The sequence below is a fragment of the Penicillium psychrosexuale genome (assembly GCF_028828465.1).
Source record: "Penicillium psychrosexuale strain IBT 29551 chromosome Unknown utg000004l, whole genome shotgun sequence".
NCBI lineage: Eukaryota > Fungi > Ascomycota > Eurotiomycetes > Eurotiales > Aspergillaceae > Penicillium > Penicillium psychrosexuale.
Genome location: NW_026643189.1, coordinates 2,654,847 through 2,679,742, shown reverse-complemented (window position 1 = coordinate 2,679,742; position 24,896 = coordinate 2,654,847). Strand labels below are relative to the sequence as shown.

The 24,896-nt window shown below is 49.5% G+C and overlaps 13 protein-coding genes across 13 annotated transcripts; 7 read left to right on the top strand and 6 right to left on the bottom strand.

Annotated features, from left to right (window-relative positions):
- Positions 1 to 1,400: 1,400 nt before the first annotated feature.
- N7518_006839 (uncharacterized protein) lies at positions 1,401 to 2,588 on the bottom strand (the record flags this gene model as incomplete). The annotated part of the gene is made up of 2 exons (XM_057187766.1): positions 1,401 to 1,525; positions 1,577 to 2,588. 2 exons carry the CDS (start codon positions 2,586 to 2,588, stop codon positions 1,401 to 1,403), a joined length of 1,137 nt encoding a protein of 378 aa, XP_057039469.1.
- Positions 2,589 to 3,122: 534 nt separating this feature from the next.
- On the bottom strand, positions 3,123 to 4,721 carry pmi1 (mannose-6-phosphate isomerase pmi1; the record flags this gene model as incomplete). Its single annotated transcript, XM_057187765.1, has 5 exons — positions 3,123 to 4,117; positions 4,183 to 4,420; positions 4,473 to 4,564; positions 4,617 to 4,637; positions 4,691 to 4,721. 5 exons carry the CDS (start codon positions 4,719 to 4,721, stop codon positions 3,123 to 3,125), a joined length of 1,377 nt encoding a protein of 458 aa, XP_057039468.1.
- A 590-nt stretch (positions 4,722 to 5,311) lies between these two features.
- N7518_006837 (SAGA-associated factor 29 family protein) lies at positions 5,312 to 6,490 on the top strand (the record flags this gene model as incomplete). The annotated part of the gene is made up of 3 exons (XM_057187764.1): positions 5,312 to 5,486; positions 5,617 to 6,139; positions 6,208 to 6,490. The coding sequence occupies 3 exons, from the start codon at positions 5,312 to 5,314 to the stop codon at positions 6,488 to 6,490; spliced, it is 981 nt and encodes a 326-aa protein (XP_057039467.1).
- Positions 6,491 to 7,253: 763 nt separating this feature from the next.
- On the top strand, positions 7,254 to 8,626 carry N7518_006836 (GTP cyclohydrolase II; the record flags this gene model as incomplete). The annotated part of the gene is made up of 2 exons (XM_057187763.1): positions 7,254 to 8,537; positions 8,597 to 8,626. 2 exons carry the CDS (start codon positions 7,254 to 7,256, stop codon positions 8,624 to 8,626), a joined length of 1,314 nt encoding a protein of 437 aa, XP_057039466.1.
- Positions 8,627 to 9,106: 480 nt separating this feature from the next.
- N7518_006835 (bZIP transcription factor) lies at positions 9,107 to 10,769 on the top strand (the record flags this gene model as incomplete). Its single annotated transcript, XM_057187762.1, has 2 exons — positions 9,107 to 9,578; positions 9,628 to 10,769. The coding sequence occupies 2 exons, from the start codon at positions 9,107 to 9,109 to the stop codon at positions 10,767 to 10,769; spliced, it is 1,614 nt and encodes a 537-aa protein (XP_057039465.1).
- A 316-nt stretch (positions 10,770 to 11,085) lies between these two features.
- N7518_006834 (NAD(P)-dependent oxidoreductase) lies at positions 11,086 to 12,185 on the bottom strand (the record flags this gene model as incomplete). Its single annotated transcript, XM_057187761.1, has 4 exons — positions 11,086 to 11,344; positions 11,404 to 11,873; positions 11,925 to 12,113; positions 12,168 to 12,185. The coding sequence occupies 4 exons, from the start codon at positions 12,183 to 12,185 to the stop codon at positions 11,086 to 11,088; spliced, it is 936 nt and encodes a 311-aa protein (XP_057039464.1).
- A 729-nt stretch (positions 12,186 to 12,914) lies between these two features.
- N7518_006833 (actin-related protein 2) lies at positions 12,915 to 14,464 on the top strand (the record flags this gene model as incomplete). Its single annotated transcript, XM_057187760.1, has 7 exons — positions 12,915 to 12,933; positions 12,995 to 13,041; positions 13,103 to 13,246; positions 13,342 to 13,567; positions 13,624 to 14,189; positions 14,245 to 14,322; positions 14,378 to 14,464. 7 exons carry the CDS (start codon positions 12,915 to 12,917, stop codon positions 14,462 to 14,464), a joined length of 1,167 nt encoding a protein of 388 aa, XP_057039463.1.
- Positions 14,465 to 15,056: 592 nt separating this feature from the next.
- N7518_006832 (uncharacterized protein) lies at positions 15,057 to 16,010 on the bottom strand (the record flags this gene model as incomplete). Its single annotated transcript, XM_057187759.1, has 2 exons — positions 15,057 to 15,496; positions 15,569 to 16,010. 2 exons carry the CDS (start codon positions 16,008 to 16,010, stop codon positions 15,057 to 15,059), a joined length of 882 nt encoding a protein of 293 aa, XP_057039462.1.
- A 585-nt stretch (positions 16,011 to 16,595) lies between these two features.
- On the top strand, positions 16,596 to 17,849 carry N7518_006831 (serine/threonine-protein phosphatase 2A activator; the record flags this gene model as incomplete). The annotated part of the gene is made up of 1 exon (XM_057187758.1): positions 16,596 to 17,849. One exon carries the CDS (start codon positions 16,596 to 16,598, stop codon positions 17,847 to 17,849), a length of 1,254 nt encoding a protein of 417 aa, XP_057039461.1.
- Positions 17,850 to 18,298: 449 nt separating this feature from the next.
- On the top strand, positions 18,299 to 20,388 carry N7518_006830 (uncharacterized protein; the record flags this gene model as incomplete). Its single annotated transcript, XM_057187757.1, has 4 exons — positions 18,299 to 18,434; positions 18,490 to 18,706; positions 18,758 to 18,820; positions 18,876 to 20,388. Coding segments are annotated over 4 exons (1,929 nt in total), but the record flags the coding sequence as incomplete, so codon positions are not given.
- Positions 20,389 to 20,950: 562 nt separating this feature from the next.
- Positions 20,951 to 21,799, bottom strand: N7518_006829 (uncharacterized protein; the record flags this gene model as incomplete). The annotated part of the gene is made up of 1 exon (XM_057187756.1): positions 20,951 to 21,799. The coding sequence occupies one exon, from the start codon at positions 21,797 to 21,799 to the stop codon at positions 20,951 to 20,953; it is 849 nt and encodes a 282-aa protein (XP_057039459.1).
- A 482-nt stretch (positions 21,800 to 22,281) lies between these two features.
- N7518_006828 (DUF1754 domain-containing protein) lies at positions 22,282 to 22,823 on the top strand (the record flags this gene model as incomplete). The annotated part of the gene is made up of 3 exons (XM_057187755.1): positions 22,282 to 22,554; positions 22,650 to 22,747; positions 22,802 to 22,823. The coding sequence occupies 3 exons, from the start codon at positions 22,282 to 22,284 to the stop codon at positions 22,821 to 22,823; spliced, it is 393 nt and encodes a 130-aa protein (XP_057039458.1).
- A 775-nt stretch (positions 22,824 to 23,598) lies between these two features.
- Positions 23,599 to 23,817, bottom strand: N7518_006827 (Nuclear protein; the record flags this gene model as incomplete). The annotated part of the gene is made up of 1 exon (XM_057187754.1): positions 23,599 to 23,817. The coding sequence occupies one exon, from the start codon at positions 23,815 to 23,817 to the stop codon at positions 23,599 to 23,601; it is 219 nt and encodes a 72-aa protein (XP_057039457.1).
- Between the last annotated feature and the right edge of the window lie 1,079 nt (positions 23,818 to 24,896).

Genomic DNA, 24,896 nt, shown 5'->3' with positions numbered 1-24,896 from the left:
ACCTCCACGCCTAACAAATTCCGAGAGGTGAGTGATATCAACCCCTTGGTTCCTCAATTTCCATAGGTTTTGAGCTTCTCGACATTCCCGAAAGTGTTCCATGAACTCGGCATAGGAGTAAACTTTGTCCCGTAGAGCACAAGCATTAGACTGAACCCGTGATGACCTCAGAGCCTTTTCCAAGGCAATTTGACAGCCACTGCAGCAGATCCCATTCTGAATGCCACGGCTTTCAATATCAAGATAGGGCAAAGAGGTAGTCACCATATAACGTAGCAGCGCCGTTCCCTTCGACTGTATCACTCGCGTTATCTCGTCATCTTCACATAGGGATAACTTTCTAACAACTTCTGTCGGCACAATCTGAGTTCTCCTTTTCCGCAAAATTTCACCCATTGAATATACTCCCGATAATGACTTCACGGTAGGCACTAAGCTCATTTGGACGCGCTTGCTCACAGCAGAATATGGCACGACAGATGGAAGAGAATTTTCTTGAATACAAGAAAAACAACACCTCATAAACGAAGGAAGAAAAAGAAAGCCACCAAAGGAGCCGCAGATATGACAGTCCCTCGTACGGAGTATTTTGACTAAGTCAGATAACGTGAACCAAGACGCGATGTTAGTTCTAATAATAACGCAGAGGGCCTCAAGGGCATGAGTGATCGCTAATTCGTAGCCACTGGTTCCTCTAACGATTTGTTGGGCACGGCGATTGACATGACGAAAATTGAGCAAAGACCGAATATCAAGAAGGCAGCATACCTCGTAGATAATCTCAATCGGTAAAGATTGAAGATCTCCAAGACTTGAGGAAGTAATGCGGATTGTTCGAAGCAGCGAACTGCGTAGCTGGGGATGGTTGTGGGGATTTGTTCTAGCAACCGCTAGATCGAAGTCACGCCGATGGTATGAAGCGACACGGATAATCTCACGCACTTCTTCGGAGTTGTGAGGGGATGCCGCTGTTTTGTCTAATTCCATAGCATGGGCCAGCGATTTGTTTCTAGCGCTATGGTGTAGTGTGAGATTTGGGTGTGGAGCCCGGACGTTGATATGTCTCGAAGAAAAGAGGGTCGTGTTGTTGATCTGGTCGTAGGTAGACACTCAGGCACATAACCACTGATCTTGGACCACTAAAGCAAAAGTGTAAAGGGCTGCAAGACCCATAACAAAATATATGTAAGATTCGAAGAGAAGGGACCACAGCTTTGGTCTTTATGCCGCCTGTGTTTGAATCTTATTGGAAAGTGACTTGACATAAGTATTGCACGCCGCCTCAACCCCCTACATTATATAATATTCTGCCAACCGGCCACATTTTTATCAATCTGACAATAATTAGAATTAGGCTTCAAAGACTAGAAATGCGGTCATTGGCTCCCTGGAGTTTATATTCACTCATTTAGCTGCAAAGGCACATCATAGCCAATAAAACGTGATTCAGCATCTTTATCCAGGCCATAACAATCAGCTAGTACTTGTAGCTGCTCTTCTGAGAGTATGCCATCGAGGACAGAGCCTATAGATAATTTTAGTCGTGAAGAAATGGGTATAAACATCAATTTCTTACCAGTATGGATTTCGCGTCTTTCTCTCCAAGCCCTAATCCGCTCTTTCAATAAGGCAATTGAGTGTGCTTGGGTATCATGAAAACCTTGGCTAATCGGAGTGTGGAATGAATCAAGATTCTCTAACATCTCCGAGGCGCGACTGTACTGTCCAAGCCAAGCTTTTCGAATAATTGCCTCGATTCCTTGATTATTGGTCTGTATCTCAGGCAATTTCAATTCCCCATCTGTATTCATAGAAAACTCGGGTTTGAAGCCATGCTCTAGTTGAAATAGTAGAGAGCCCATTGCAAAGAGATCAGTTACCTCGGACAGATTTGGCGAAGGGCCGTTGACCGGAAGCGGTAGATCTGAGATAACTAGATTTGGTTGACCAAACGGACTAGCAGCACTGAAATCACAAAGAATAGCAGAGCCCCGATTATCAAAGAGGATATTGTCAATCCGTATATCAGCATGAACAATTCCAAGCTTATGAATATGACAAAGAGCAGTGGTGATCTCACGATACCACCGAATTCTGGTAGGCTGTGTAGGTATCTCACCTCCCGGTAACGGAGAATATCTGCGAAGAAATACCCCCTCTGCTTGATCAGTGTCGATAGCTTCGATGATATTTGGATGGGGCCACTGCTGAAACAGTCGTAGAACGGCTCGCTCATCCTGTAACAAGCTAGAGTGGAAGATGGTATCTGAGGCGTAGTGGTATCGGTTGCTGTCAGAGGCGTCGCTCCCGGGTTGTTCGAAAACGCGACAGCTCTTGAGGACAATGTCATCGTCAACCTCGTAGACTTGGCCGGAAGCTCCTATGCCTAGTATTTTCAGATCAGACTGAAATAGCGGCCGTATGGTATAGGTGTAGTTCGATGTTCCGCCGACTGTGTCATTGGACTGATGAGGATAGGATCTGATAAAGAGCGGAAATATACCAGACAAGACACCAAGTGCGCCTTCAAAAAAGAGCTTCCAGGCCGCACATACAGTCGAGTAATAGTGCCAGAAGTAGATTGGCATTTTGACGGTACCGGGCAATTAGGAGACGTACAACTTGTAGAAGTGGCAATCAAAATCAGCGGCGTGCAGACGCCAGGGGGTTGAATGTAGTAGATAGGAAGCTAAAGAGGTCAGTGCGGTGGTCGCGCAACTTGGGTGATTCTCACCTTGATTCTCACCATAGCGCACTCGTCTTTCTCGCCGTCATGCAACCGTAAAACGGCACTCATACACAAGTGCCAATGATGAGAAACTAAACAATATGTTCAAATTTACGGATGACAGATCACGTGCCTGGTCTACCGTATGAATTTCTGGCGCCTGTCGGCATATTATTAGATTGGCTTAGGTGTAGTAAATCTAAGGCTCATTTAAATCACCCATGTGGTCAATTCGAGATTTTAGCAGCATGGCTTGTAATCTTGTGGTTTTGTATTTCATACCACAAAGTCATCCCTATCCCTCATGCCACTTCACAGGTTTGCGCCGATCCCAGAACGGGGTGTTCCATCTTGACACAACAGATTAGAATATAACAATTTAGTTACCGCTGACCTAATTTTCCTCACCGGTCGGGGTCAATTCACAGAACGCCTTGTAGGTCGTAAAGACATCATCATCGCCCTCACCGCTGCCAGTGTTCTCAATCATACACTCAGCAGTAGCGCCGACGAAGAAAACATAGCCCTCCTTGACCTCCTCGGTCTTGTTGCTAACAGTAATCTTGCCCTTGCCACGTGTGCAAATGAAGATACTGGGGCCGTCGATCGGGTCAAAAGTGGCCTTGGCGCCAGTTCGATTCAAGTCGGTCTTGATAACACTGAACTCGTCGATAGGAGGGTCGTAGAGCATCACGGACGAGGCGCTAGAGTAAGCAGTGGCGTTCAAAATGACATACGGGTAGTCTGTGGCCTGGATCTTCTGCTCCTCGATTGGTGCGTAGGAGTAGGTCAGCATCTGGGTGAGGGTGTCAACGTCCTTAAACTTCGGGGTGAAACCCGCTCGCACCACGTTGTCGGAGGAAGCCATGCACTCGATGACATCACCGGAAATATACGCATGGATGTCATCTGCCTTCAGGAACATACCCTCGCCAGGCTGCAGCTTGACAAAGTTGAGGAAGAAGAATACGAACAGGCCGATGTCGTTCGGGAACTGTCCGTTCAAGCGCTTGGCAAGCGCAGCCAGCTCAGCGGGGTTGGTAGGGTTCGTCTCCACATCACCTGCCAGGGTTGCAAAACTGTCGGGGCTATTGTCCGCGGCCGAGATAAGGTTCTTGCATGCTATCTCTATCTTTTCGGATGAAGACTCCATCAGCGTGGTGAAGAGGGAGCGTAGCGCTTCTTTGTTCTTTCGGATGACAGCAGGTTCCTCTGAGTTTTCGTTGCCCTTGATGATTTGCTCGAACTCCCTCGCCGCTTGATTGCCAACTAGGGTGCGCAGAGGCTCTACAGCTTGGAGGAAATGTGTGATCTCGGCGAGCGGGCGGAAGCCACACATACCCTCGAACGGAGTGATGGCAATGGTCATCTCGGGCTTGTGATTGTCATCTTGCAAGCGGTTAGCCATGTTTCCGGGTGCTCGTGTATCGAGTGTGATCCCAAGTACCACTCACCGGGATAGTTCTTTGGGTCTCGGGCATGGAGCTGCTCCGCGAGCTTCTTGTTGGGATGGGCTTGGATGCTGAGCGCTTTACGGATAGAAAGCACCTTGAACAGGAACGGGAGTTTGCCTCCAAATCGTTCACTCACATCGGTCGACAGCAGGGCCTGGTTATCCTGAACCATGTCGAGAAGGGTACGCTGTGTCTCGACATCTTTCGATGGAAGAGAGGGGTGTGTGCCCATCCAGAGCTATAAATCGTGAGCCCATTACGTCAAATATTACTCTTGATCTCCGACTTACTTCTGCATAGGGCTTGTCAGACTCAATTGTAAAGTCCGGGGCGGCTGTTGTGGCCGCATACTTGGCCGCTGCTGACTCTTGGCCAACCTTGCCTATGACGGGATATTAGTGCGGGGAACACAATCGCAAGCGAGACTAGCTTACCCCAGTCGTAGCTATTGACGCCTAAAGGAAAGTATGTCAGCTATGTCTCTCTTATTGAGCATCCCAAAACTTACCGCATTGCAGCCGAAGTAGTGGTATCTGCATATTGAAATGGATGTTTGGGGGGAAAGGCGGGGGTCAACCAGCGATCTTGTATTAGAAATTCCACGCCAAGCCTTCGGTGAGAGTTGTCAGAGAGGGTCCCGAATGATATCTATAGCACACGTCCAGAGCTTGAAAAGGAGAATTGGTCTGGTTTCACTCAGAGGCATTCCCGGCTTTTTGTTTATGGGATTTACGGAGTGGTATCCTAATCTGTCATAGATTCCTAATGAGGTAGTACTTCCGCAAGCAGACTGCCAATTAAAGCCAAAATCTACAGCCGCATCGAGAGTGTAGCTCGAATAGGTTCAAGGTCAAAGTGTCCCATAATTAATTACATACGCCCTAAAGAAGACAAGCAGTACACTATACAACTGTCGACGCCGACACATACAATGCCATGTCCCAAAGTAGTTAGCGTGTCAACCCCGACCGCCCGGGGGAACGGGGCCCTTATCACCGCATCTCCAACCTTCAAGTAAACAACTTGTTGCTTCAAGGAGATATCAATACCACAGTGGTTCTGGTCGGCAGTAAGCTGTTCATACTCTTTGCACATTCTTTACACTACCCCATTGATAAACGGTCCGAGGATGTCTCGCAACCGCCCCCGACCCAGAGACAACGGATTTGGCAATAATGAGGAATTGGAGCTCTGGACCAAGATCTGCCAGGATATCCGAAAATCTAAAGAGAAGTTCGATCAACAAAATTCATTATCCCAGCAGATTAGAGCTTTGGTGGACAAGATCGCCCATAATGGCAACCGTGAGTACCCCCCGCACTAGATCCCTCGGCTCTATACCGCAAAGCTCCAATATGCGCTTCGCTCACAATCAATCCGAACAACCCCAAGTTCATTATTAATCGGTTATACTAATATTGCGCTTCCAAGCAGAACCAACTATGGCCGAACACGACCAACTCGACAGCTGGCTCCGTCTAAGCCAGAAACTCAGCGAAGACGAGCGCGCGATCATGCAAGACGAGCCATGCGATGTAATCAAAAACCTAGAACTGCTCACTGCACTGCGCAAAGCATCTGAAGCCGAAGCGCCTCCACATCGGTCCACATCATTCAACAAGTCACGCAAGAAAAGAAATGAACTCGAAGGTTCGGTAACCGACTCCCCCAGTGCCTCGGGGGCTGACAAGACCGCACGCTCAAAGGGGATCGTCCCACGCAGCGCAAGCGTCTCGTCAAGCACACAAGCCCGCGAAGGGGGGCGTCAGGATAATATCATGGTCAAGATCGAAGAAGGGCCGTCGGAAGGGACGAAGGGCACTGTCGCGGAACGGAGTGGCTTGCTGGTGGTTGGGGCTCAGGTTGTCTTCAAACACAACAAGAATAAACAAGGGGTCGAGGGTGAGGGGATCCAATGCATAATCAAGGCTGTTAATGGCGACGGACCAAAGAAACGGTAAGTGATGTTAGGTCGTTTACGTCTCGTCTCGATTTACGTTGACTGACGCGTCATGTCTGATTCAGATATGATGTGCAGGACCCCGAGCCGAATGAGAATGGTGAGCAGGGGGCGGTTTACAAGACTACCGCTGCCTCTCTCATTCCCATTCCCCAGCTCAGCGCCCACTTGTCTACATATCCGGCTGGCAAGCAGGTCCTCGCGCGATATCCGGACACCACCACTTTCTATCGCGCGGAAGTGATGGGTGCCAGGAAGGATGTCTATCGCCTCAAATTTGAGGGCGAAGAGGACGACAAAGAGATGGAGGTTGACCGGCGATTTGTGCTGGATATTTTGGGCAAGTAAACCAAACTGTTTCTACGATCTGATGTGATGATGATACCATTTAAGCGCGGCGCTATTTGGAGTTCGAATGCCTACCATGGATATGGGGCTTTCATGTTGACTAGGTAGATACTTTAGCTAGAGAACAAACTCTTTTTTGAAATTATGATAATTCTGTTTTTAGAGATTCTACGCGCAGAGGCTGAGGCTGAGCAGAGCAGTGCCAGATGTCTACAATAAAAAAGGTTTGGTATAACAACAATGATTCAAGCCATGTCATTCCCATCATGTTGCAGAAACACCAATCTGACGCTATTACCCCCAACGGCGATGCAATCCAGCTTCTTCTCGGTCGGGATAATGCCGATTGCCCCCTCATCGAGCGGATATTGATGGCACATACTACATTTCACTCTCGACGAACATTTACGACACTGACACGCATGATATGAGATATGGCCATGTTTTGAAAATGGCCAGGGCATTGATGATGGATGTACCTATGTCGTTGATATATATACTGGTGGCGTGATTAATTGCCGTTATTGTTTATCCCTTCCTTCCCCGATGTCGGCTTCGAGTCGGGAGGACAATATTCAATGCTTGACTCTTGGCCACTAAAAAGCCATGCATTTCATAGAATAGTGTAATTCTAGGTCAAACAAGTCTGAGATATGTCATAAGCTCTTGGCGAACACAATTCTCCTATCCTGGGTGGACCAAGGCCCGAGAGAATGTGCTAGAGTAAGCGGTATCAAAGCGATGACTCAGCCTGCTTCTCCTCATGCCGAGGGAGCATAGCCGGAGCATTGTCTACTTCGCAATTAAAACTTTCCATTTAACAGAATTTGCCCTATATTTCCGTCAGATCGATGCTTCCGCACTATTCAATTCCTACCCCTGCATACTAGAGCACCTGCAGCGAGCTTCACACGTCACACCTTCCGACTACCCCGCCTCCGCCGTCGCAATGACCGACCTACCGGCACACGCCTCACCAAAATTCGATGCGCGTTCACCCCCAAGCAGAATAGATGGACACTCGGATGATTTGAGTCAGGAGAGCATTGCGTCAGGTGAAAACACCCCGACTCTACCGGACTCATTGCTCTCGCCCGCATTCACCCCACCTGCAACCCCCGGGGGTACATTGAACTTGGATTTAAATCCCACCAAAATCCTTCACCAAAATCAAGCAGCAGATATCCACCATAATAGCCAGGATGCCAAAGGCCTCAAACTACTGCCGCAGCTTCCAGCAGTGGAATGTATTGTGCGGGCGCGAATCCCAACAACCAACGGAGCGGAAATGTTCCTACACCTCTACCACAATGACTTGGATGGAAAGGAGCATTTGGCCATTGTATTTGGAAACAATATTCGTAGCCGGAGCTTGGATAGCGTGCGGCCAGGGGAAACCGAGATGGACCGAATGATCCGCGGCGCTTACATTGGGAAATTGCGCCCGGGTCGAGTGAGCAGCCGGTATGATGAGCATCTGGCCGGGTCATCGACGCCAAAGCAGGTCGAGCCACCGCTGGTGCGAATCCACTCGGAATGTTATACGGGAGAAACGGCGTGGTCGGCGCGCTGCGATTGCGGCGAGCAGTTGGATGAGGCCGCGCGTTTAATGTCTTTCCCCGTCGAAGATCTTGCCTCTGATGCGCCGCCAGAGGTCCAGTCCCTTTCGTCACATTCGACAGGCGGTGTGATCGTTTACCTCCGTCAAGAGGGTCGCGGAATCGGTCTTGGCGAGAAATTAAAGGCATACAATCTCCAGGATCTCGGGTCGGATACCGTTGAGGCAAACCTTTTGCTCCGCCATCCGGCTGACGCCCGGAGCTATGGACTGGCTACGGCCATATTGGAAGATCTTGGTTGTGGCGCGGATGCCATCCCAGAAGGAATTCGTCTACTTACCAATAACCCCGATAAAGTCCGCGCCATTGAGGGCCCTAACCATGAAGTTCTTGTAAAAGAGCGGGTGCCGATGATCCCATTGGCATGGCGAACTGGCGGTCAGAAAGGAATTAAGAGCTCTGAAATTGAAGGCTATCTTAAAACTAAGGTATGTTTGCAAACTATTGGCCAGTTTAGGATTGATACTAATATGCCGACTTTTGATAGATCTCGAAAATGGGCCATATGATCCAATAATCCATCAGCTTGTCGTTTTGAACTTTTGCCTCCATCATTCCCCTTTTCATCTGGCTTATGCTTTCTTTCTTGCATTGGAACTTACAAAAGCCTTTGTATATGATCGACACGACCGAACGTCTTTCTTTGTGCATAATCTTGATTCTTTGGGCTTGTTCCAAGGTTGTATCTGGCGTTGATACTCTGTATATTCTTTTTTGTGTGGCTTGGTTACTCAATGCTTCCATATTATCCAGCTTCTCCTAAAAAATTGGAGGTTTTGTCTCTAGATATATAGCATTTGGAACAAATATAGTCAGTTTCAAGGTCATTCGCATGAGGGAATTCGATAATACGCATGCCCGCATGAAAGTTTAAACGACGATCTCAAACATTGACCCACATAGCATAGTCACACGTCTTACTCCAGAGCTCCTGATCTTCTATTCTACATTTCCCCGACCTGTATGGGATAAGCTTAATTAGCGCGTGTGCAAGGCCATGGCCACCCGCGCTACAGACGCCAATGGGCATGTGGCGCCTTCGCCCGACCTGTCCGACTTGCCTGAACGTGCGCAATCTACTCCCCGCGGACCCGAAGACTCGCGAATCCCTGAATGTACGACCTCGATATACAGAGCAGGACTCTTGGATAATGGCGCGACTCCAGGACGCAAGCGCAAACTGAATAGCATGTCGTCAAGAGGTGTTGCCAACCTCACTCCTGATCAGTTGGCGAAAAAGCGGGCCAATGACCGCCAAGCGCAGCGCGCAATTCGAGAAAGGACCAAGGGCCACATAGAAGGTCTGGAGCAACAGGTCCGGGACCTGTCATCACAAAAGCCCTACCTTGATCTTCAAGCAGCTCTGCGTGAGAATGAGTTGATTCGGTCGGAGAACGCGGAGCTCCGCCAAGGGCTGCAGGCGGCAATGGACATTCTCCAACCATTGATGGCTAAACCAGAACTGCGAGGTGAGTTCAGCATTCCAATAAAATTCAAGTTTTGGGCTGATATAGATAGATGGGTCTCATTCTCTAGCTATACCCAAGTCCGCCCCGCCCGCTTCGCATACATCCCCATTGCCCTACACCGACCACCTCACCCCCTTTCCAGGCGAGAAATCCTACCCCGAGTCTCTTGCCAGCCTTGATACGCCTTCTCCGACTCATTCTGCACCTATTTTCGGGAGTCGTCGCAACAGTACCAATGGAAGCCCTCCGTCAGCCTCTCTCCGTGTCGCATGGGACTCGCAACGCCATAATATCACTCACGGCCTAGACCTCGGCTCCGAGGAGCGTCTAGGGTTTAATTTCCTTCTTAGTGATATGCATAGTGTTCCCAAAGTCGACGTTCTTCACCGCAGCACCCCAGAAAACCTCCGCTATCCGCAGCTGAACCCTTCATCTTCAATATACCCACATCCCTCGACTACTCCCTCTAACCCAGGGCCACCTGCATTCGCCGCTCCGGTACAAAACTTAACAGCGACATGTCCGTTGGATACCATCCTTTTAGAATTTCTTCATAGCCGACAACGCGAGGCGGCTCAAGGCATCCCTAGACAAAAATTAGCCGGGCCACCGTACCCGAGTGTCTCTTCGCTGCTGAATCCGGAGAGGAGCGTCTACTCTCATCCAGTCTCAAAAGTCTTCACAGATATCCTGCGCGCCTTTCCAGACGTCGATTCTCTGCCGGAGCAGGTTGCTGTCCTCTACTCCATGTTTCTCATCATGCGCTGGCAAATTTACCCTACGCAAGAGAATTATGAGCGACTCCCAGATTGGTTAACCCCGCGCCCGACACAACTTCTCCATCCACACCCTGCTTGGATGGATTACGTTCCCTGGCCGCGAATGCGTGACAGGATCGTTACCAATTACCAGAGCTATCCGTTTGAGAATTGGTTCATCCCATATACACGTGAGATGAGCCTCAATTGGCCTTACGAGGATACGGACTGTTTGTTGTCAACCGGAGACTCGGACGAGCTGGTTATCAACCCGGTCTTCGAACGGCATATGAGAAATTTATCCAATTGGTCTTTGGGGCCCGGCTTTGCAAAATGTTTTCCCGCTTTGGCAGACGCTACACGAATCATGCCGAAGCCAAAGCTCAACCCATCAAGCGGAACAGACTCACATAGTGGCTACACGACCACTTAAGCGGCATTCCAACTGGTCCACCTCTACCAAGTTGATCTTGGTTAGTATTTTTCAATTCCATGCCTCTTTTTGGCGAAAAGGAAATCCTAGCTTTTAGCTAGTCAAATTGTTTATTTTTTTTGGTGCTTAGTTTTCTTGAGCGGAGTCCCAATACACAAGGGAAGAAGCATGCTGTGAGAAGGGCCACGGTCACCTCACCCGCGTTGTTAATAGATGAATTTTGAAGAGATTATTTCTGTCTGGACATTTAAACAAATACAAATCTTCATAGTAATAGTTACTCTGTTGTAGATCTTATGGGAGCATGGTTTTGACTTTACTCTTTCCTGCTCTTCTCATTCCAAAACGCCAGACCAGCCTTCTGGCGTAGAATTCCGTACATCGAACTGCTATCCAGGCACTCTCCGCCATATTCTCTCGCAGCCTCCATGTTAGTCTTGGCAATCTCAAGGCCAGGAAGCTCAACACCCTGATCCTGGGCCATTGACATAGCATGTCTAGCATCCTTGATAGCAAGAGAAACACCAAATCCAGGACGAGAGTCCAGGGGCGGCGCATAAGCACCGGTAGTCAATCTGGAAACAAAGATAAGTATGAAACGCCATGCCAGCACCGAAAAAATACTGTAACACACCTCTTAGAATACCCTCCGGCAACAGCACCAAAAGCCTCGCCAATGAGTTCCTCCATAGGACCAGTTCCAAGTCCGGTCTTCTCAGCAAAGACCTGAGCCTCACCAACAGCCTCCATCATGTTAACAGTAACAATGTTACCCGCGATTTTCAGAAGGGAAGACTTTGTCGCATCCTCACCGCAATCAATCACGCGCCGACCCATAACATCCTGGATCAGAGGTTTGACGGCATCAGTCGCACTCTTCGGGCCACCAATGGCAAAAACAAGCTTGCCATCCACGGCAATTGGGTTCCCGCCGAAGACCGGCGCTGCTACGTATGATGCACCTTTGCTTTTCAGCTCCGATACAGCTGATTTTACAGTATCGGGGTGCACTGTTGAGCAGTCGACGAAGATCTTGTCTTTCAGGGACTGGCTTGAACCCATGGCGGTGGATAGCAGGCTTTGGAGCACTGCGTCATTCGAGATCTGGAAGAGGCTTTAGACATTGCTATGTATTTCTCGGTGGAATCGGCTTACCATAGTGAAAATAATTCCACATTGAGACACCAACTTCTCAAAATTGGCTTCTGGGATTGCACCCAGTGCTTGCAGGGGTGCTCCGCGCGACATCGTGCGGTTCGAGTAGATCAAGCTCAAGGCCTTCTTCGTGGCTAGGTGGCGCTGCAGATTGGAGGCCATTGCTAGGCCCATGGACCCGAGTCCATACTGTGTATTGTTAGTTCTTTGTTCATAACTGTAGGTGCTCTAGAGGTTGATTACCCAGCCGATTTGAGGCATCGTTGCTCGCTGTTTTTCCTCGGGATGGATTCAAAGGGCGACGATGGGCTCTAGAGACAACAAGTCAAGATCGGTTCTAGGGATTCAAGCGAAATTTGGCAATGCTGAGTTTACCTGTGCAGGGCAATGCGATCCTTGTATGAGTCTACTCCGCAGGGACGATAGGAATGGTGGAGCGTATTTCCCGAGGATATCGGTGTCGGCCGACAGGATACGCTTCAACGTTATCAACGGTTCTGCATATCTGCAGGTTAAACCGGGCTTGGACATTGTTCTATGAATAGTCATATGATTCGTCTCTTTGCCATATTCTTGCTTGGTGTGTCGCTGTAGTCAAGTCCTCGTGTATACCCCTTAATGTGAGGCGTTCCACATATACTAACCTGCACATCTATTGATTTCAACATTATCCCATGCTCCTCAAGACCTCAAAATCTTCATTTAAGCCCTAATTTATCATCTCTGAGCTCGTCTGGTCCAAGAATGCGTTGACGTGGTCACGTACCGTCATGGCTGCGGCTCGTCGCCCAACTGTGGGGTGAATATCAGGTACGGTACGGTCACGTAAGTTATGATGCTCCGTCCGTCGTGGACTTGACTTCAAATATCCCAACACCTCCGCTCTCCCCTGAACCCTCCTATTTCCACTCATCTTGGGAGTTTCCGAATATAATCTCAGTCTCGGACGGTACCCCTACTCCCAACTGTCGAATCCCTAATTCCTCCAACATGGCGGAAATGCCCATTGGTACACACCGATTCCCCCAGGCTACCGTGTCCCAGCTCCAAGCTAACAAGCTACTCCGCAGTCCTTGATGGAGGAACCGGCTTCCTTAAGGTCGGCTACGCCGCCCAGGTATGTCGCACGATCCCTACAGTCTATGTTTGCTCTTCTCTAATTTATATTTCCTCGTCAGAACTTCCCAGAGTTCCAGTTTCCCTCGATAGTGGGGCGGCCCATCTTGCGAACGGAGGAGCAGGGCGGCGACATCGTGGTCAAGGATATCATGTGCGGTGATGAAGCCGCCGCTGCACGATCAATGCTCCAGATCAGCTATCCTGTATGTTTATATCGGCGTTCTTGTCCTCGCCTGGCCTTTCTACCCCGCCTCCGCAAACTAGTCGTGTTGTCAATGCCTAACCCGCGCTGCTTTAGATGGAGAATGGAATTGTCAAGAAATGGGATGACATGCAACATCTATGGAACTACACCTTTTACGAGAAGATGAAGATCGACCCCACGGATCGCAAGATTCTCCTCACGGAGCCACCCATGAACCCGCTCAAGAACCGCGAGAAAATGGCCGAGGTGATGTTAGAAGGATACGGGTTTGGTGGTGTATATGTGGCGATCCAGGCGGTGCTGGCACTGTATGCCCAGGGTATGTGATCAAGACCACAGTGTCAGTTGAAGACCAACACTGATGTCATGTTTTAGGTCTGAGCAGCGGCGTGGTTGTGGATTCCGGTGACGGTGTGACACACATTATCCCCGTGTACGAGTCGACCGTACTCAACCACCACATTCGCCGCCTTGATGTCGCCGGCCGCGATGTCACTCGCAACCTGATTGCCCTCCTTCTACGCCGCGGCTATGCGCTGAACCGAACCGCCGACTTCGAGACCGTCCGCCAGATCAAGGAGAAGCTCGCTTATGTCTCCTACGACCTCGAATTGGACAAAAAGCTTTCCGAAGACACCACCGTTCTCGTCGAATCGTACACCCTGCCCGACGGCCGTGTCATTCGCGTCGGCAGCGAGCGCTTCGAGGCCCCCGAGTGCCTGTTCCAGCCACACTTGGTCGATGTTGACCAGCCTGGTATGGCTGAAATGCTCTTCAACTGTATCCAGGGTGCCGATGTCGATGTTCGCTCGAGTCTATACAAGGCCATCGTGCTCAGCGGTGGTAGCAGCATGTACCCTGGTCTGCCCTCTCGTTTGGAGAAGGAGTTGAAGCAGCTCTGGCTCACCCGGGTATTGGGCGGCGACCCAGAGCGTCTGAACGTACGTCGAAGAGAACCCGGCAATTATCAATATAACATGGCTAATGATTTTGCAGAAATTCAAGGTCCGCATCGAAGATCCCCCGCGTCGGAGACACATGGTGTTCCTGGGTGGTGCCGTGCTCGCCAACTTGGTTAGTCTCCTTTCTTTTCATTTTGACTCGGCCCTGCTAACACAATTGTCCTCAGATTGCCGACAAGGACGACATGTGGGTGAGCAAGCAGGAGTGGGCGGAACAGGGTGCACGCGCCCTGGACAAGCTCGGCCCGCGATGAATGGATTTTATTTAGGCGGTTCCTGGTCTGCTCCTTTTTTCTCTGATTTCCTGCTTCGCATTGTTTGCAAGCCATGTTGCCCGGGTCTTTTTTCCCTATTCTCGTTTCCTTCTTTGCCTCCACCTTCCCCCCACCATTGTCGATACACTCCTGTCCATCTTGTAGTTTCCCCTGTCTCTTCGCCTGCTTCCTACATTGTGCCTAGACTGGTCTGGCGCGGGTGGATTCAGGGCGTTCATGATAGAAAAGAACGAAATATTTCTATCGGCTTTTCGTTGTATGCCAGCTTTGTAGGTTCTCTACGTATGAAGTAACTATGGTGGGACTTATGATCATAGTTGCATACAATCTATGGTCAACAACAGTATAACCAAGACAAAGTCATACCCATATGTACCTGCTTCTCTCCTCTGCCAGAAAATGGCTACCCATATTCCCGGGTAGAAATGAATATATCAACTCAATATATTCGAAAATGCAAAATGCTGCACGCAAAACGCGACAAAACAAATGAGGACTATCACACCAGAAGGAGTAACACAAAGAGAGAAAAAAAGAGAGAAACGAAGACCAGACGACAACCAACCCCAAACTAATTCTCAACGGCCCCTGGCGAAACCGCCAAGATAACCGCAAGAGTAGCAATAATCAGCGAAGCAGCCACAAAAGCCGTAAGTGCCACACTACCCCGACTAGCCGGGAACTTCCCGCGAATAATCCAATACTGACTCTGGAAGTAGCGGTGGAAGCCAATCATAAGGATAAGGATCGAGACGCCGATGAAAGTGGAGCCGAGGGGTTTACCCACGCTACGAAGACGGGCGGTTGCAGAGGAGGTGTGGAAGTCGGCTGAATCGTAGCCTGACGAGTCGAGGTACGGTGGGAGGATGCCTGCGTGTGAGCCGGATGCTGGGTCGAAGAAGTTGGTTTTTGTATTTGTGGAGGCGCTGTTCAGGCGGAAGAGTTGCGTTACTGCGATGCCGATTGAGGCGAAGGCTAGGGAGGTGCGCATCCAGGCTAGGAAGGTTCGTTCTGTTGGAAAGGGAGTGGGTGTTAGGGGTGTCTATGCATGTTTTTAATATAGGCTGCGTATGCATATTGTACCTAATGCGAGGTGGTCGCGGGCCACACTGCCTTTGTTCTCTAGCTCGAGACTGCCGTATCGATCTGCGAATCGACTATACCAGGACTGATGGGGCTCGGGGGTCGAGTCTTGGGCGGTTGATTGGTTGGCATTGCCAGGGTTCGCGTTGTTTAATTGGTATTTGAGCTGGGAGGCGTCTGCTTGCTCTGTGGACTGATAGTTGCGCCCCGCGGGACCGGCTGTGTTGATTGGGGTGGATTCGGTGGATTGGTATGATGTCTGAGGTGGGTTCTGGTTACGCTCGTGGTTTCGGGTCGAGGAGCTTGAGTGGGACCGGGTGCTGCTGGAGGAGGATGACAGAGCTGAATCTGTGGGCGAGCGTGACGATGAGTGGCTGTTTTTGGCTCCTCCAGAGGTGCTGGAGCCTCTCGGAGGCGGCGCCAATGAGTCGGATGTATTCATTATGCCTGTCCGCGTGTTTGTATGTCACTGGAGAGAGTATTGTGCAATCCACGATCGCCAGGGACCGAGTTTATGCAGGTCTGAAGCGCCGGTTCGTCTATGTCAATAGAGGATGAAAAGTTGCTGTTTGAGACAAGATGGTCACGGTGATGGAGAACAATAGTTGTGTCTGGTATGTTGGACTCTTACTATCTGCATTTCCTTTTTCTGCTCTCTTCTCCAATTGCATCAAGTATAATGTCACTTTGAGCAACAGCACGCAAAGTGATGATCTCCCATCCACGTGACCAATCCGGGGAAGCGATCACATGCTCCACCCTAAGCCACCTGGGTGAACCCTTAATCCGAAGTGTCGATGCAACTTGTCAAACTTGACATGTTGATATGGACATCCAATGTAGATATTTACTTCTAGTCAACCATTTACTCTGATCTTCATATCTTATTTTACAAGCTAACACCTCATTATCTTACCCGTCTGGTAAAGTGCGTCATCCTCTGTTTAAGGCAGGCGGTCAGTCCTGCTTCATCCCTTTATCAACTTATCGACTTATCGATTTCCGCTCCCCTCACTCAACCAACACAATGGCGTCACAGGCACCTTTACCATCTCCTACGGGGAAGGTCGATCTCTCCAAAAGGCTCTCTGAGTTACGGTCAAATAGCCGAAGGGGAAACTCCAGTTCCCGAGATCTGACTCCAGCAACCCCTCCTCTGCCTTCGCCGCCCGACCTCTCCGGCCACCAGTACCAGCAACCAATCCGCCGCATCCTATCTCCTAAAGACCATGAGCTCTTCCTCGCATCGCCGACCTATAAACTTGTCCTCGCCTTCATATTCGGGCTAACTGATTCTGTGCGGGGGCATTCTATCCCGGACCTCCAGAAAAAACCTCAATCCGAATCCATCTCCAAGGTCCTCTCAGTCATCACTCAAATACGCGCCCTCCTAGCCAAAAACCCGCCAATTGACCAGGGTGGATCCCGATTCGGCAACCCCGCCTTCCGAGCATTGTGCGACGATGTAAGCGCCCAGAGCGCATCATGGCACACCAACATTCTGGGGTTGAAAGACTCTGGCGCAATTGAAGAAGCTTCGACATATTTAATCCACTGCCTGGGCTCACGGGAGCGGATTGACTACGGCTCCGGCCACGAACTCAACTTCATGATGTGGCTGCTATGCCTGTACCAGCTTGGTCTTCTCCCCGCCAGCGACTTCCCCGCTATCGTGATCAAGGTCTATGTCGAGTACATGCATCTCATGCGCGAGATCCAGTCAGCTTACTACCTTGAGCCTGCTGGATCGCACGGTGTCTGGGGTCTGGATGACTACCATTTCCTGCCGTTCTTGTTCGGAGCTAGCCAGCTTGTCGGGCACCCGTATATTACTCCGCTGAGTATTCATAACACAGCTACTTTGGATGAAGAGGGTGATAACTATCTCTATCTGGATCAGGTCCGATGGGTTGAGAGTGTCAAATTGGTGAAGGGACTGCGTTGGCATAGCCCAATGCTGGACGATATCTCCGGTTCTAAGAATTGGACCAAGGTTGAGAGCGGCATGAAGAAGATGTTCGTTAAGGAAGTGCTGGGAAAACTTCCTATTATGCAACATTTCTTGTTTGGAAGTCTTATACCTGCTGCCGAAGGCATGACCGATTCTTCTGAGAGAGATGCTGAGCACGAGCACGCCCATGGCCACGACCATCCTCACGAGAGTTCAGACTGGTTCGGTGATTGCTGCGGTATCAAGGTACCCAGTACCGTGGCTGCGGGCGCTGAGATGCGTAAGCGTATGGGCGGCGGATCGGACCTGCGCCCAATTCCTTTCGATTAAGGTCGCCGATGGGAAGTTGGAAGTTGGCATGCCAACAAAATAATGAATCAAGATGACTAGCATATTAGAAAATGACAAAACTGATAATCTCCATATGCTTCAGTTAATCAAGTAATTTTCTTCTAGTCCTACTTACTGCCGTATGTTTACCATCATTCTAAGTTATTGGTGTTACTAGTCTACCTTTGAAGTTTAGCATAACCCCAGACTCGGCAATGCAAAAGCTTCCCCGCACAGAGATCTATAGACCACGAACTGCTCGTCTCGGCGATTTTGCGGACTTGATCAACAGATGTAGTCGACATCCATCAACTTCACCTCTCGGTGATTTCACGGGCTACAAGAACTATGATCGGAAACAAGCACTCGGTTATTCAATAGACCGCGGTTGAACCAACCCGTTATATAACCCCATTTCTGTCTAACGTATCAATAATCCTCGAACAGCTCTCACATTTATCTACATCAAAAACATGTCTACCCAGTCTCGAGTTCCTGCATCCGCAGAGTCTGGAACATTCACCCAGCTTGGGACATTGCCGAATACATACACTTCCGACATCAGCCTGCAACGAATGCTAGGATGTAAGTCCAGCGCAGGTACCACCTTTATTCAATCTAACCTAAGGACAATAAATAGGGTACCTTCCTGCCGAGACCCTTAAGTTAGTTGAACCTCACCTCGCTCAATTTGGCGAGGAGGCTGTTTCGTCCCAAGTCTTTGCATGGAACGCCGATGCAGAGACCAACCTGCCATATGTCAAGAAGTACAATGTCTGGGGCCAGCGGTATGGCTATGACAAGCTGGTTACGACTGATGGGTGGAAGCAGTTAGGAAAATGGGGTGCTAAGCATGGGTTAGTCGTTCTCTTTCTTGGTACAATTTGACGCTAATGCGGAATGTTTAGGGTTGTTTCGCTGGGATATGACCACACTTACGGTGTTCATAGACGTACTGTTCAATATGCTGCGTATGTTATACTTCCTTGTGTTGTTCATGAACGACTACTAACTACTGGATCAAAGAGTGTATATATACGCCCCCTCGTCGTCCATGTACAGATGTCCGATGAGTATGTCCGATGGAGCGGCATTTATATTATCACAGCGTCTCAAAGATCTGCCGAATGACCATATTCTGCACACTGTATTTTGGAAACTGACCTCCAGAGGAGACGACTACTGGACATCCGGCCAATGGATGACGGAACGAGCAGGCGGCAGCGACGTTCAAAACACAGAGACATGGGCAACCTACGCACCCTTACCACAAGCATCGAAAACATCCGACGTCCTCGCCGAGGGCGATTACCTGATCAGCGGATTTAAGTTCTTTTCCTCCGCGACAGACGCCAACGTCGCTTTTCTCTTAGCCAAGACAGGTTCCGGCAAACTGAGCACATTTATCGCGCCATTACGGAAGACATCCATCGGAGCGGATGGAAAGCCAGAAGAAGTATCCAATGGCGTGCGCATCCACCGCCTGAAGAACAAGCTTGGTACTAAGGAATTACCCACGGCTGAACTGGAACTGAAGGGCATGCGCGCTCACCTAGTCGGTGAAATCGATCAGGGCATTGTGACCATTGCACCACTATTGAATACCACCCGTATCCAGACGCTTCTTGGAACATTATCAACCTGGCGTCGTGCGATTAGCATTACGAAGAATTTCGCTAAGTCACGGACTACCGTCGGCGAGCCATTGTGGTTGATTCCGATGCATTTGCGTCTCCTTGCGGACGTCGAGGTAAAGCACCGCGGCGCTATAAATCTCACTTTCTTCACAATTGCCGTGATGGGCCTGATTGAAAATTCTTCCAGCTCCGCAAGACATGCACACATGCCTCAGGATCTCAACGAAGCAAAAGTCATCTTCCGCGTCCTGACCGCCACATGCAAAGGGGTTGTCAGCAAGATGTCGATGGTAGGTGTCCAAGAGTGCCAGGAAGCGATGGGTGGGGTTGGATACATCGACGAACCAGACGAGCCTGAGTTCAACATCTCGCGCCTCCTCCGCAGTGCAGCCGTGTATCCGATCTGGGAGGGTACGACGAATGTCCTGGCTAGCGAACTCGTCCGCTTCCTGATGAAAAAGGATAACCTGTCTGTTTTGTCGGGGTGGCTCAGTCGCGTGTTGTCTTTGATCCGCACGTCGTCTCTCGCGGGTGCATTGAAGCAGGCTCTGGCTTCCTTCCTTTCTCGCGTGACGTCTGTTCGTCCGCTGGTTGCGTTACTGGCTGATGCTCGCAGGGTTATGTTTACCTTTGGCTGGATTCTTGCTGGGGCTCTGTTGGCTTTGGATGCGGAACGGGATGGGGATGAGGCCGCGATGGAAATTGCTCGCAGATGGATTCTGTTGGGTGAGGGTGGTGTGGGTGAGTTTGTCTACCGGGATATTGTCAAGCCGTATCAGGCCTTTGATTCGGCTTCCGGGAGTGATGAGCATACGCGGTTGGATTGTAAGATTGCTTGGGGTGTTGAATTGCCGTCTAGGGTGGTATTTGGGCATCGATCTTTGAGCGATTCGAAACTCTAAATTAGATCAATTGGATGAAGTGCTTGGATTCAACATATTCAACATTGAAGCAGATGGGTCAGGTTGTTTAGCATGGTAAATACACTTTGGAGTTTCTTGATCTTATCAACATCTAGTTAGCCACCACGGTTGGTATAGACTCATCAACCTCTTGAGTCTCCGCTAATTTTGCTCTGCAAGAGAGTTGTCGTAATAAAAAGACTATTGTAACACTCGCTGGGAGTATACCATAAACCGGCTCATCCACTTCCTTCCACGAATCAATGACATGTTTCCTCTCAGCAATCATATCCTTCTCGCGAATACATAAGTCACCATGTCTACAGACATCTCCATCTCATTTCACTCTCACTTTATTCTCACCTTACTCTCACCTTACTCTCACCTTACTCTCACCTTACTCTCACCTTACTCTCACCTTACTCTCACCTTACTCTCACCTTACTCTCACCTTACTCTCATAGAAAACACTGCATTAGGAATATCGCTATTTCAGCATATCATCTGTTCTCCACACACTGGATGCATCCCTTGCCCTGCTCCTCCAGTTTCCTCATGCCAATCATAGATCCTGCGTATCCCAAACATAAGTTGCCAAGTTAATGAGGTTCTCTTCCTCTAGCCGAATATCAGTCTCTCTGGGAAGCTGAGGGTCCCGTTGAAACATGTAGTCGAATGGAATCGTGATCGGGTACTGTGAGACTATGACCTTGTCGCCAGTCTTTCCAATCACACAGGATTGAGTGACAAGTGAACATTGAGCACCGGAGTCCCATTCCCACGTATCAATGTTGAGCTCTGGTTTCTCCCGACTGACTTTGATAGTGATGGCCATGTTCGCTTGGCCTCTGAGGGGGTCGACCCACATTCTTGCGTCGTCGCGCAATTTGGTTTCAGTCTCGGAAACACCGACCTCGAGGACCACCCCGGGTCGTCTGGGGGCACCACGAGGGGGCCGAAGTGGGCCCCAGCCCCAGTCTGGCCGCTTCACGTTTCCGCCGCCGACGTTGACATTCACGTTACCGAATCCTTCAACTGCATCACAGAGTCCCATAGGTAGCAAGATTTTTGTGAATTCGGTTTGCAGTCCATAGGAGACTTGAGCATGTTCGGGGGTGGACATTCTGAGGATCAGGGCGTGCAAGGCCGCGTTGTAGAATAAACTGGTACCAGCGAGTAGATCAGAGAGCAGAAAGTCTTGCTCGAAGGTTGATGGATCGATGAAAATAACGAAGTAGTCTGAGATTTCGGACCCGAGTGGTTGACGAGGGGGTAATTTGTGCAGGCGGTGATTTTCATTTTGTAGGATTTGATCGAATTGCTCTTTCCCTTTATAGGTGTATTTGTTTGTCGAAGGAGGCAGGTTGTCCAGAAAGCGCTCCACATCACTTTCCCATTGAGATCCAGCCATTATGAATTATTTCTTTCAGTATTTATTTCCTACGAGTGTTTAGAAGAAAAAGTAGATAAAGATGAGAAAAAAGGTCTATTAAATGAATCGGAGTTACCTCAGAATGAGCGCATAGTATATCCATCTTGATATGTAGTTGTATTCAACTCGCCACCGCCTCTGATTGGCCGAATTCCCAAACCGCAACAGAAGAACATCGAGAACCTACATTTTCAACCAACAACACACCCAAGCCAAATATTACAATCCACTCAGTCGAACATCGCACTGCAATCTCAAAAAAAGAAGCAAACCCCTCATATCCACGCCAACACACAAAACCGATCGCCCACTCCCCACCTCTTACTCCGCACGCCGCGCACGCCGCACACGCCCATCTCCCCTGGACCCAACACCTCTACAAGCGGCACGCCACACGGAAAGGAGGTAGCTTGAATAGTCGCGACCTACTGCATTGCATCCCAGAGCCCAGCACCGCAAGCATGGCGGGCGACGAGTACTCCGTCGGCGGGGGCAAGCTCAAGCTGAAGGGGAGTAAAGTCAGCGGAGGGCGGATAGAGAAGAAAAAGAAGAAGAGCGGGAAGAAAAAGGAGGGGGAAGCGACTGCGCCTAAGCCGGAGTCGACGCCAGATACGAAGCGGCCGGAAAATGAAACGGAGGAGGGCGTGAGGTCTGAGGAGGATAGAGAGAGGGAGAGGGATGCGCCTGGGAAGACTGAGGCCGAGAAGAGGGCTGAGGAGGTTAGGCGCAAACGGGTATGTTCTGTTGTCCTTTTGTTTTGTCTTTTTGTTGGGCTTGCGCTCTTTCTACTTCGGCTTTGTTGTACAGGGAAACTGACTTTTTGGGACAGTTGCATGAGCGGCTTCAGCGCGAAGGTGTCAAAACTCATAAGGAGCGTGTGGAGGAGTTGAATAAGTATCTTAGTCGGCTGAGTGAGCATCATGATATGTATGTCTTGGTCTTTCTACCTTTGTTATTTGGATAAGCTGACATTTTACATAGGCCGAAGATTGGACCAGGCTAAATGGTTATACGGTTTCACATGGGTTTCGATGCGATCAATCTGTTATTCAAGAATACCATATTTGTACTATTCAATACATTCTGTCCAACTGTACTCCGTAAGGCTGCCGTGTTTCAGTGATGATCCATAACCCAAGGTACTCCACTGGAGTATACTCCGTATATCATGTGATAATAAGGGGGTCAAGATTCAATAATATGTATAGTTCATGGCTAAAATGACCCAAAAGAGCTCTATTTAGCAGTCCCCGAAAAGTGAAGAGATGTGCCCAAAATGCGAAAGAATAAATAAATGATAAATATCAAAAGATCAAAGAAAAGATGTCAACACCAAGCACAACGCCATGCAAATGAATCCCGCAAAGGCTCAACCCAAAATAAGCCGCGGCCAAAAACCGAATCCGATCTAGATATAGATCACGAATAACCGAACAAAATAAAAGAGGAGACCAATCCCCAAGAATCGAATCAGGGAAGAGGAAAAAGAAACACCGCGCTAAATCCAAGATCACCGCAGAGGCGCACAAGAAAGGGAAGAACCGGATCAAATGGGACCAAATCGAAACCAAGCCAAGGCTAGCAGGGATACCACCTGATCGGCCGGAGGCAGATAAGAACAGATAGGGGGGAAAGAGGAGGCGAGATGGGTCCGAGCCTCCATAGACTAGGCGGGCGATCCTTAAGAATAATGGCGCCATCCGCGCCCCCCTTTGTCCTTCCAGCCGAGAGAAAAGCGACGAAAGGATCGGCTATTTCTCATTTCTGATTGTGGTGTCTCATACGCCCTTGACAACGACGGTGCGTTCGCTGTTCAGCTTGTCGGCATTTCGAGCGTGTGATTCTTTCTTGCAGTCTTCCAGGCCGGTGCAGGAGTGGGCTTCTAGCATGCGGTGCTTGGAGCAGAAGTGGCCGGTACAGAAGCTGCAGTCGCCGACGATGCGCTGGGCGGCTTCCTTGCACTCCTTGAAGTTGCAACGGGGCTTGCGGGGAGGCATTGTGGTTGGGAGTGTTGGGGTAGATAGAGCGGTTTAGAGCGGTTGAATGTCCTTTCGCGAAGGAGAGAGAGATAAATAGGAGAAGTAGCGAAGGCGAGACGCTGGGGAGAAGGTTTGAGATAAGCGCCGGTTTCAAGTGCGGAGGCGAGCGGGGGAGGAGAGACTCTGTCGAAGAAAGTAGTAAAAGGGGGAGGGAGGGAAAGATGGGCCAGCACGACCAGCCTATATATAGGGTAAATCGGAAGACACGGGAGAAAGCCAAAGAAACCGACTTCCAAGGTTCGAACCAGAGACGGGGGCTGACTCAGTGAGGCGACAGTGACGGAATCAACGAGTGGAGTTCTAAAGTTCTGTTGTTGGCGATTTGGGGATTCCCAAGTGGATTCGGGTGGGTTTTAGTGGTTTTAGTGGATTGGGGATTTCAATCGATTATTTCGAATTAATTGGATTTGATATTAGAATTGGAGGTTAGCGGTTATTTAGTACATGAGGTGATTGAACTATAGCCTATCTACGGAGTATACAGTTACAAAGGTTTAAAATATTCAATATTGATCTTCTCCTTTCTTCTTCTTTCTTTTTTCTTTTTCTTTTTTTCCTTTTCCTTTCTTTGACTTTACCAAATTCCTCTGCATCCCACGCGGACGTATCACCCAGGCGCCTGGTCTCGGGCCCAATGATCGGAATGTGGAATTGCCCGTGCATCCAAGGGCGCCTTTCACGTGATAGTCCAGTCAGGTGTCGCAAACTAATATAGAAAGTCTCAACTCAACCGATTCAATCTCAGATCCTGTTTGCGCCACCAGAGTGGCAAGGTGTTCACCCAGACTTCTCCGACTATGGTACTCCAGGCACCTCCATTACTAACTATATCATCCCGAATATAAGAACCAGTGCCTAACGATGCCACTGCCACTACTACTCAATGCAATGCAAACAAAAAAACCATGCAAGTCGACCAAAAGAGCTATGACCTCGAGATAAAATAGACGAGTCGTCTGAGCCAAGCCCGGCCTAGGTACGACGGATGATCCGCGTGAAGCTATTGCATAACCAGCATCGGTACTCCGTAACAGCAT